The 12,067-nt window shown below is 46.4% G+C and overlaps 1 protein-coding gene across 13 annotated transcripts in view; it reads right to left on the reverse strand.

The window, feature by feature from the left end:
* Cacna1b (calcium voltage-gated channel subunit alpha1 B) overlaps positions 1 to 12,067 on the reverse strand; it is a 157,159-nt gene that overhangs the window by 33,823 nt on the left and 111,269 nt on the right. For all 13 annotated transcript variants that reach the window (XM_041674757.1, XM_041674756.1, XM_041674753.1 and 10 more), the window contains 5 exons: positions 9,700 to 9,837; positions 9,067 to 9,268; positions 8,633 to 8,797; positions 7,692 to 7,802; positions 7,248 to 7,331 (listed from right to left, as the gene is read on the reverse strand). In XM_041674757.1, coding sequence (XP_041530691.1) covers positions 7,248 to 7,331; positions 7,692 to 7,802; positions 8,633 to 8,797; positions 9,067 to 9,268; positions 9,700 to 9,837 — 700 coding nt within the window. The remainder of the gene's footprint in view (positions 1 to 7,247; positions 7,332 to 7,691; positions 7,803 to 8,632; positions 8,798 to 9,066; positions 9,269 to 9,699; positions 9,838 to 12,067) is intronic.

Genomic DNA, 12,067 nt, shown 5'->3' on the forward strand with positions numbered 1-12,067 from the left:
AATGGATAAGGTGGATAAGTGGTACATTTATACAATGGAGTACTACACAGCAGAAAAAAATAATGACATCTTGAACTTGTAGGAAAATAGATGGAGCTAGAAAACATCATTTTGAGTGAGGTAATCCAGACACAAAAAGACAATTACCACATGTGCTCACTCATAAGTGTTTTTTAAACATAGCAAAGACAACCAGCCTACAAACCACAATCCCAGAGAATTTAGACAACAATGAGGAGCCTAAGAGAGACTTACATAGATCTAATCTACATGGGAAGTAGAAAAAGACAAGATCTCCTGAGTAAATTGGGAGCATGGGGACCTTGGGGGAGGGTTGAAGGGGAGGGGAGAGGCAGGAAGGGGAGCAGAGAAAAATGTAGAGCTCAATAAAATCAATATACATGAGACAAGGAGGCAAAACTGCCCGGCCTGGCCAGAGCGGTAAAGAAAACATGCCAAAGCATTACTGCAGTATCGCAGTGTCTCCTCGAAGCTAACTCCAGCTGTAAAACCTTACACGAAGTATTCAGCTTCCATAGCAGGGATACAAAATATCTGCCTGTGGGGGTGACCTTCCATAGCCACAGTAGATGAGCGGCGACCAAATGCCCCTACTCTCTTCTTCAAACGCTCAAGGACCAGGAGAAGGCCTAGTGCCTGTGAGGCCACAATACACAAAAAAATTCAGGCCCTACACAAACCCTCCCCTACACCTTAGACCTCAGCCCCGACATTCTAAGAAAGAGCTCGTCTACGAAAGGATGGTGCTACTGGGCTGTGGTGGTTTGAAGAGCTCTTTCGAGACAGGGTTTCTCTGTGGCTTTTGGTTCCTGTCCTGGAACTAGCTCTTGTAGACCAGGCTGGCCTCGAACTCACAGAGATCCGCCTGCCTCTGCCTCCCGAGTGCTGGTATTAAAGGCCTGCACCACCACCACCCGGCTTGAAGATCTCTTGGACGTTTGAATACTTGAGCACACGGAATACCTGAACAGCTGCCAGTTGGGGAGGATTAGGTGTGGCCTTCCTTGCTAGAGCCCCTCTGCCTGCTGCTTCTGGTTCAAAATGTGAGCTCTGGGCCACAGTTCCAGCCCCAGGCCTGACTGCCATACTCCCGCTGCTGTGGTGATGGCTCTAATCCCTCTGCAGCGGTATTCCCTTCTGTCAGCTGCCCTCATCATGCTGCCTAATCACAGCAAAAGAAACCAAAACTAATTAATACGTGGGGTCCTCACCAGAGGCCATATTGGCAAGGATAGGCATTCTCTGTGTCAGCAAGACAGGGGCATAGCAGAAGAGAGGTGAGTGCAACAGAAACCATGGATTCACAGGGAGGAGGGCCAAATATGCCTTGCAAATTTGAATGGGTTCTAGGTCTGCCCACCACATATCCCAGGAAGTCCCACTTCTTCTCCTCACCATTTCAAACAGCTCCTAAGAGGGCTCGGAAACCCGTGCTGCCTCGGGATACACCAGAAGAGGCCAGAGGTGAGTCAGTGCAACAAAAAGAGCTCATGCCTCAGAAGGCAGTGGGCAGAGGCCCCAAGACAAGAGCGGAGGAGCAGAGTAAGCAGAGACGAGAGGCGTAAGAACTGTTTAAAGTCGTGAAACCAACCGTTTCCTATGTGTGATGTTTTCATGGATGGGTTTTTGCATATTATTTACAAAGTGGGGTGGTTTGAGCAGCAGGTGCACAACATACAGACGGAGACATGGGTTTTCGCATTGTATGTTGGTTGGATGGCGTGAGTCAGCAGGTTGGTTAAGGTAAATCAAGAACAAAAACAGGAAACAAAAGAGAAAATGAGTCATCAACACAAGCAAGAACTCAAACTCTGAATACTTAACTAGAAAATGTAGGATTTTGTTAAACCACATAATTTTCTGAAAGTGTGTCATTCAAAGCAAGTTTTTGAAATCTATAGGTTATGCAGACAATGAGATCCATTTGCATTTTTGCTTGTAATGCAAATCCAAAGATGAGTCACACACACACTTACTATTATTATTCTTATTTCCAGGCAAAGAAATCAGCGTCAGTTTTATGAAGGCTTAGAGCCCTCTTCTGGGTTCCATTGCAATGTCTACTGGTTTTTAAGTTGGGGATTGAAACTGACACTCAAATTTTTGCCTAAGGAAAAAAACGGCATTTGCAAAGCAAATGTATAAAATGGCTCCAAATGAAAAACACACAAACAGAATACTGGTCAGCTGATGGCTTTCCTTTCATCTCCTCTCCTCCAGGCAGTCAGAGTTGGGGCCTGAGCTCCAAGAGCAAATGGCCAAACCGTAGCTGAATTTTCACAATCCCTGGTCTCCCAGGCTCCCAGGCTCCCAGGCTCCCAGGTTCCCAGCTTCCCAGGTTTCCAGGTTCTTAGGTTCTTAGGCTCCCAGGCTCCCAGGTTCCTAGGCTCCCAGACTCCTAGACTTCCAGGCTCCCTGATGGGCACTAAGGCTCCCGATGCTCAGACTATACACAATCACAAGCTGCCATAGCTGACCATCCAGCAGCACAGGCACTGAATGGCTGGTTAATGTTTGCTCCTGCACCAAACAAAGCTCTACACATCAGTGATGTCAACCAGTTCCTGGCCCTTGCCTGTACTGCTTCTTAGGTATTTTCAGCAATGAGCAGTCCAGGTCTCTCAGACACAGGGATCCACCCATGTGAACCCCCCGACCCCAGCACTGTCCTTACAATAAGGAGCCTAATATTTGGATCACTTTATCTGGTAGATAAAGAATCCTGTTTCCAAGGGAGGCAGTACACCAATATCAAAAAAGCAGTAAGCCTCCTTCTCAGAAACCACACTGGGACTAACAGTTCCCAGTGAGTTGCATTGTAGTGAGAGTCTATAAAACCAGGAACTGGAAAGACAAAACACCCTGGCTTCTCTATTTAAATGGTAGGCTCCAGTCTTTCTTCATGGAATAATCGCATCATTGGCCTTGTAAAACCATGAGACATATCATATGTCTCAAACAAGTCATATGTGCAAACAAGTCTGCACAGATTAATTAGAAGAAAAACAGAAACAAATCCCATATAATCACCATTCCGTTTAAAAAGCATGAGTAGCACCATCACTTTGAATTCCGTTTCTCTTGCTGATATACAGAGGGGGTTAGCAACCTTTAATACTTACCAGTAAATGCTTGTTCTTACAGTTTTACTACAGACTTTACCAATGCACTATGCACTTGCCTATTCTGCCTTGTGCAAACTTTCTCTGCCTTGTGCAAACACAGCTCTGACAAGGAGTAGATGCCTGATGTGGCTGTCACCTATGCAGACACCGCTGTCTTCTCAGTATTGGTGCTCCCCAGAAGGTGACCCCTTCCACTGCTGCTGTGTGCCTAGACATCTCTGTGCTGCTACGGCACCCACATGAAGAGCCAAGCTGAAGATGTGCACGCACCGACTTTTTAGCTTCTATAAGAACATTTCCATACGGGATAGAGCAGCCGACAGCGGTGTGAGGTCTGGATGGCCTACAGCCTGTCAGCTCTAGGCATCAGACAGACCAGGCAGTATAAAATGGCAACTCAATGTCATTTCAGTCCGGGCTTCTCGGAGTACAGATAGGTACGGCTGACTGCCTTCTCCTGTGCTACCTGGCCATTTATCTTTTCTAATTTGTAAGCTGCCCAGTCGTACCTTCTGCTCATGTCCCCATCTGTTGTGTTTTTCTCACTCATAGAAGGTGCTTAGAACCTTCCAGAACCCACTTCTGCAGCAAGGGCTCCTGCTCACCTCCTAGGTCACTATAGGCTAGAACATCCCAGGGCCCAATCACTCATCCCTTATTGACCTCATTCAGTCTTTGACAGCAAACACATTGTATATACTCACTACCACAAATTTCATGTAGGTGGCCTGGTTTTCTTCACTGAGCTCCAGGGCTATTGTCCAACACCTTACTGTCAATACTTCAAGAAAGTCTACCAGGAGACGCAAACCTAAGTTGCCCAGCTCCACCCACATGTCCAGACTCCCACAGCAGACCTGCTCCTAGAATACTCGCATCAACAGCCACACCACCCATGCACCATTCCCAGTTCTATTCACTGCGACCCATTTTTCTAACGCTCACACCACAGATTCCATGTCACGTTTGCATCTTTCACAGCCATATCTGGTTCATCCCTTGCTCAGGTTAGAATTCAGTCATTTGTCACACACACGTCATCTCACAGTTCCACAGCCCAACTCTCAGCAGGAGAGTTCTACGGCAAACATGTCCCACAGACCTCAGTGTCTCGGGGCCAGAACCCAATACTGTATTCACTTCTTTCCTGGGGGCTTTCCTAGCCCCTTCCCAGAAGGTGGGGGTTCCCTGGCCTCTCCCCTAGAAGCCTTCAGCTAATAACTAACAGTAGTTGATAAAGACTCCCTCCTTGTCACTTAACAGAATGGCAGGTATGCCTCACACTCACCCCGAACTCCCTATAGGGGAACTTCTAGTAGTAGATACCTTGTGGGCGGCCACTCTGCCCCCCACTTCACTGCTTCCCAGTATTCCCAACATCAACTTCCAAATGAAAACCTAGCACCAAACTCTGGCATAGGCTCTGTTTCTGAGGGATCCCAACAGAGACAGCTACTTGCTTCTGGGCTTTTCTGTGCCTCGTTCCCAACAAGGAGCCAGAGGCAGGACTTACACAATCCCTCCTCATAAGACTGCTTACTCAAAATAGAAGCCCAAGTCACATTTTGACAGAAAGCTTCGTACTCCCTGCCCAGGATGCTTAGCTCCACCTCCTGCCATCCCCTATCCAGCATGATGAGCCAAAGTTAAACCTGAAGGGCCTTCTTCCAGGGATAGCTGATTTTTCTACATTTTTAGAACAAATTATTCCTATCTCAAGGTTTTTCTTTTTCCTTTTTTGTTTTTTTGCTGGTTAGTTTTGCATGTAAGAGGCCATCAGTGACCTATGACTCCATGCAGCTGCACACAGACTCTTTGAGGGTATCTGAAAGTACCCTTGGCTCTTTGGATGTGTTCAAATGCATTATCAACATGGAGCTTCTGTGTAAGAAGATATCGTGATTGCATGACCATAGATTCAGGGTTATTTACTAGAGCATGGGCTACTTGGCAGTGGCTACACCACTAAAGAAAACGGCACCCTTTTCCCAGCAAGAGTTACCTGCCAATGATCCCTCAAGGTCCCTGACGAAATGTTTCATGGCCCAATCTTGTACATACGGCTAACCATATTGCATGGGGTCTCATGTGTGTAAGAGTTCATGTGTGTATGGGCTTGTAAGTGCATAAGTGTATATGCATGTGGAGGTCAAAGGTCAACCTTTAGGCTTCACCCTCCTTATTGTTTTCTTGCTGCTGGTGTTTGTTTGTTTCTGACAGGGTCAGCATCAGACTGACCAGCACAGAGACAATAGAACATCAACTCAGGGCAAGCAAAGGAGGTACATAGAAGACAGTGGTCACAAGATGATCTACTGGGGCACAAACACAACACCCAGGAGAAAGAAACAAACAAAACAGTGAAACAGTAGCCAAAGCGCTGGACATGGCTTTATGAAGATGGAGTGCTAACATCAAGGTGAGCTGGTGCCCTGGGGTACTGGAGCGCTCACCAGGGGTACTGGTCCCCTCCAGGGACCCAGCGTGAACTGTGCTATCTTCCTGACATTGGGATCAATGAATCTTTGGGTCCTGTTCCGAAGGCTGGGGAAATTACACAAAGCTATGGCAGTCACATAATTAAAAGGGGGCTTCCTCAGAAAGCCAGCATTGCTGTGCACGAGTTTCCACGTCGGTCAGTGTACCTGACCCTAACTATTCCAGAGGGCAGAGCTGCTGCTACACGGTGGACAAGAGAGAAGGCCACTGGAGCCTGGAGCTCCGATGCCATGGCCGGCCTTAACTGTGACTGGACTGTCACTGACCAGAGACAGACAAGTGGACGGCAAACAACAGGGTAAGGATATGGATTGCCCCACCAGGCCAGAAACCAGAGCGGCAGAGGCTTGGCCATTTTTCTGGGACTTTAGAAGTGAGTAGAGAGACAGAGAGATGACACCAGGTCACTTGAACTGACACACCAGAGACCTCCGGTCTGTCTCCCAGGGAAGCAGAAAATGTTGTCTGAAAATATGTCCCTTAGCTCAATAACAGCTGTAGCCAGAGCCCACTTCACCTTCACATGTGCACTTGGGGAGCTGTTAGGGGCTGCAGACCGACCCGGGACAGCCCTCTGCCCATGCGGTTCAGACGTAAGATCTTGCAATGTCTCTCCCTGCAGAGACAACTCTGATGGGGGGCTTGCTGCACCTCAAAGGTCCTCCCTTCACACTCGGCTCAGGATACAGCATTTCTTACCTTCTCCTACCATAGCTATTTCCTAGTCCCTACTGACTTTTTCTTTCTAGGAAATAACTTTTGCATGAATATCCATTTCAGCAGCTGCTCCTATAGATGAGATTTTTCTGGTTCCAATTTAATGTGTCACACTAAAAAATATTGATTTATGATTCCAATTCTTTGAAATCTGTCTATACCCTGATAGTGGACAATTTTTGGAGATTATCCATATATGTTTAATAAGAGTATCTCTCAATAGAGAAGGAGGGACTTAAAATTAAAAATTCTTGTTGGGTTACAAATTCTTACTGGGTTTGGCTTATATATTCTTGATACCAGGTTGTTAATTACATCCAACACACACTCACACACATTCAAACACATACACAAAGACATATACACAATCACATACATCTTAAGATTCCTGTCTTCTTGGTTACCATGGAGCTCCAGGAAATTCTTAGGCTACCAACCTGAAAGACCTCTAAGAACCACTTAAAAAAAAAAAAACAAGATCTATTTGTTTTGTGTGTATGTACGTTTTGTCTTCATGATGACTGTGTACCATATGCATGCCTGGTCCAAGGGAGTCAGAAGAGGATGTCAGATCTCCTGGAATTGATGTTACAGATGGTTGTGAACCTCTATGTGGGTGCTGGGAATTGAACCCAGGTCCTTCCTGAGAGCAGACAGTACTCTTAACTGCTGAATTAACTCTCGAACCCCAGAACTACATTCTTATCCAAGAAGAGCAACTGCTGCCTCAATACCCAACCATCCAGCTCCGTCTCTGGAGAACAGCAATAGCAGCGACCTGTCCCAGAACTCAGTTCCAGTGGGACCTGGGGACACACCTCGGGGACAACCCTCCAGAAGAAAGCCACTTTGGACCCTGGATGGGGGACAGGAAATGCTACTTACCACAATCTCTGTTACTAAAATATCAGTAATACTTCCCAACACAGTGACAAAGTCGAAGACGTTCCAGGCATCTCTGAAGTAGTTCTAGAGAGAGAAGACAGCAGGGGCTAGTGGTAAAGGCTTATCCGGCAAGGACCTGCAGGCTGTGGTCCCTGATTAAGAAAGGGCTGGGGAGAGTTGGGGGGAGGGGGCGGTAGATGCTTAACCTAAGGCCAACAATCAGCAGATGTCACAGTAAGCATGCAAATACTCCCAGCTGGGTAATTGCACATCTGAGAGCTAGAAGTCCAGAAAGAAGAATCTCAGACTTGCAGCCCTCCTAGCCCAAGACAGAACAAGACTTAAGCAATTGGGAGCAAAGCAGCTCTTCCTTGGGACCCCCACAGTATCACATGTGTTTCAAAGGTCACACACAAAAAGGGAAAGAATCCTAGAGGCACATACCAGAACCCCAAAGGCAATGATCTTCAATATGCACTCCATGGAGAACATGGATGTGAAGACAATGTTCAGGCACTTCAGCATCAGCTCGTACTCGTAAGGTGCGTCATAGAACTGCCCAGAGAAATAAGGGCTGACGGCCAAGATGCACCAACCCCAATACCCCGGATGGAGCCAATATAACTTCCTGTCATCTACATCTACCCATACCTGGGTCACCCCTTCTTGCTCATTCCAGTTCTTCTAGAATCTTCTCACTGCCTCAGCTACAAATAAGAGAACAGGATCCCAGGGCACCATGCGATGGCCAGGACATAAGGTCACTCAGTTCCAACACGTGCCAGCAAGAAGGGGATCCTCCACTGGGCCTCAAAATAAGACACACACCCAGGCTGTATAACAGTTGTCTCCTAATTCAAACATCTCCTGCAGGCAGACTTCCTAGGTCTGGGAAAGCTGAAATTTGCAAGAGCCATGAGGGTCCTTCTCCAGGATTATAAGACAGAAAGATGCTGGGGGGATGGGGACTCTGACCAGTCTCATTGCAGAGAGGAGATTCTCAGACATGCTGAGCTGCCTGCGAGTTATGCAGATAGCTCTTCCCTTATAGCGTCTGTGAGTCGTCATCTATGCTGGGGGTTTTGGTTTGTTTTTTGTTTTTGTTCGTTTTTTTAGTTTTTTATTTTGGTGATACAGTCACATTTGCCCTGTCCCTTCTTCTGTAAGTAACCCCAATAAAAATTCTTTGGTTCACCTAGTTGAACTTTGGTAGAATTGTTCTTTGATCTGTTATAGGTTCCCTATCTGGGGTGAGTAGTAGTGTCTGTCTATTTGTATCTGTGAGGGTCTATGTGTGTATACGTGTGTATGTATATATGATGTCTCCCTATAAAAAGAAGTCTAACACACAACAGCCCCTGGCAAGTATGGTGGGCCTTACTTACCTTCATCATCAGCACCACCGTGTTGAGGGCGATCATGGCCATAATGAAGTACTCGAAGGGTGGAGAGACCACGAACGTCCACGTCTTATACTGGAACGACTGCTTGTTTTGGGGCATGTATCGTGTCAGGGGTTTGGCGCTGATGGCAAAGTCAATGCAAGCCCTCTGCAGGCAGAGAAGGGAATACCGTGAACTCAAAGCATTGCCCACTACACCTGGAACGTTCTCACCACGCCCTTTCAGGGAGCCCAGATAGGAGAAGGCAGTATAGGCAGCTAGGCTTCCTCCAAGTAGGCCCAATTGACCCAGCATAGCCTCTGTTTGCAGAAGAAAGACGTCCTGCCTATGCCAGCCACAGGGCAGACACATCGAGAAGGAAGCCTGGTGATCTTGCCCATATGCCCCCGTCCCGGGATCCCACGACTTCTACCCACCTCATTCTTCTCCAGGCTGCATTCAGACATCACCTTGTCCCCCTGCTCCTGGAAGGTGATAATGATCAAGGCCACAAAGATGTTGACAAAGAAAAAAGGGAAGACCACAAAGTAGACCACATAGAAGATGGAAAGCTCCATCCGGAACCCGGGGCTTGGCCCCTGCTCCTCATAGGTGGCGTCCACAGAGTGTTTCAGCACCCTAGGTAAGGGGAGAGCAGACTTCAGGAGAGCTTCCAGGGCGCCTGGATCTGCACATCTGGCTTGGGGCTCAGGTCTGCACTTCAAGAGCAGAATTCATCTCTGTACCTCAGGGATGAGGATCCAGATGTGCACTTCAGGGACAAGAAGCAGGTCTGCATCTCAGGTTAGGACTTAGGACCACACCTTATGGATAGGGCTCACACGTGTACCCCAGGGACGAGGTTGTTTGTACGTCAAGAACAGGGCACAAGTCCATACTTCACAGAAACCCAGGAATGGTGCATATTTACATCTTAGGAATGAAACCCAGTTCTGCTCTAGAGGACAGGGCTCTTATCTATACCACACCTGGCCTCATTACGGGTCGGAAGCAGGTAAACCAAGCAGACTCCGCCTCAGCCTACCCGTTTTTGCCAAACTAGCACTCACATGGGCCAGCCCTCTCCTGTGGACACCGTGAACAGCGTCAACAGGGCCCAGAGCACATTGTCATAGTGGAAGTCGTATTTCTTCCACTGCCTTGGCTGAGCTTCTACTTCTTCCTTCTCGTAATCCAAATACTGACCCCTGAAAACAGGAACACAGACAAAAGAAATTAAAGCTGCTCAGTGTAGATGCACCCATGGATCTACAGTCAAGTGGTTCTGAAAACTAACAGACCATTCCATGTGGAAAAAGCGATCTCCCAATGATAACGTGAGACAAACACATTTCCAGTCATCCTACATGCGGCCCCACTTCCTGTACCCCGCTACATATTCACCCTCATTACCAAATATTGATCACTGAGATGGATAGACTTCCTGTACCCCACTGCATATTAACCCTCATTACCAAATATTGATCACTGAGATGGATAGACTTCCTGTACCCCACTGCATATTAACCCTCATTAACAAATATTGATCACTGAGACGGATAGACTTCCTGTACCCCACTGCATATTAACCCTCATTAACAAATATTGATCACTGAGACGGATAGACTTCCTGTACCCCACTGCATATTAACCCTCATTACCAAATATTGATCACTGAGATGGATAGACTTCCTGTACCCCACTGCATATTAACCCTCATTAACAAATATTGATCACTGAGATGGATAGACTTCCTGTACCCCACTGCATATTCACCCTCATTACCAAATATTGATCACTGAGACGGATAGACTTCCTGTACCCCACTGCATATTCACCCTCATTAACAAATATTGATCACTGAGACGGATAGACTTCCTGTACCCCACTGCATATTCACCCTCATTACCAAATATTGATCACTGAGACGGATAGACTTCCTGTACCCCACTGCATATTCACCCTCATTAACAAATATTGATCACTGAGACGGATAGACTTCCTGTACCCCACTGCATATTCACCCTCATTAACAAATATTGATCACTGAGACGGATAGACTTCCTGTACCCCACTGCATATTCACCCTCATTAACAAATATTGATCACTGAGACGGATAGACTTCCTGTACCCCACTGCATATTCACCCTCATTAACAAATATTGATCACTGAGACGGATAGACTTCCTGTACCCCACTGCATATTAACCCTCATTAACAAATATTGATCACTGAGACAGATAGACTTCCTGTACCCCACTGCATATTAACCCTCATTACCAAATATTGATCACTGAGATGGATAGACTTCCTGTACCCCACTGCATATTAACCCTCATTAACAAATATTGATCACTGAGACGGATAGACTTCCTGTACCCCACTGCATATTCACCCTCATTACCAAATATTGATCACTGAGACGGATAGACTTCCTGTACCCCACTGCATATTCACCCTCATTACCAAATATTGATCACTGAGACGGATAGACTTCCTGTACCCCACTGCATATTCACCCTCATTACCAAATATTGATCACTGAGATGGATAGACTTGGAATGGGTTGAGTTCACTGTTCAATGATTTTTATAATAAACTTTTATTAAGAGTGAAAAAAACTGGATCAAAAATGTAAATGTAGGTATCACATCTATAAAATTCTTTGAAGAAAACACATAACAAATATTCATGACCTTGTATTTGGGGATGGATTCTTCGCGAGATTACCAAACTTATGAACAAGAAAAGCAAAGGGAAAGGTAAATTGGATCTCAGCAAAATTAAAAACTTTTCTTGTTTCAAAAAACACCCATAAGAAAGTAGGCGAGGACTGGTGGGCTGGGTTAGGGGATAAAGTAAGTGCTGCCCAAAGTAATAACCTTGAAGAAAACATGTTTTTGCGAACTAGAGAAAACATGTTTTTGTGACTAGTCGTGACCCCACCCTGCCTGTTTACTAGAACATTAGGTGTTTTCCAACAGCCTGCAAGTGCTTCCCTGTCCTTCGCCTGACCCAGCAAACACCTGTCTCGCCTTGACATAACCAACCATAGTAAATGTCCTTAAAATGAGCCAATCCCTGCGTTTGACAAACAATCCACTGTACCCTCTCCCTGAATAAGTGGTTTTTTGCCTTTAAAAGTAGCCTGTAATAGCTAATCAGGCTTCTCTCCCTCACCTGGCTGAGGAGCCCATTTGAGCAAACGAGAACAAATTCCTCTTGCTTTTGCATCAACTGGACTGGTGAGTGGTTCCATGGGGAGACCCTCCTGAGGAGTCAGCATCCCAGAGTTGGGGTCTAATAACCTGAGTTCAATCCCTAAGACGTGGTGGTGGGAGACTAACTTCACAAGTCGTCCTGGCCACCACATGGATATTATGGCCCGTGCCCCACCCCAAAGTGAACGCAATAGGTCATTTTTAAAATAAGAATTC

This window comes from Microtus oregoni, unplaced genomic scaffold, assembly GCF_018167655.1.
Source record: "Microtus oregoni isolate MIOR12 unplaced genomic scaffold, Mior012 000025F_ref0000491, whole genome shotgun sequence".
NCBI classification, from domain to species: domain Eukaryota; kingdom Metazoa; phylum Chordata; class Mammalia; order Rodentia; family Cricetidae; genus Microtus; species Microtus oregoni.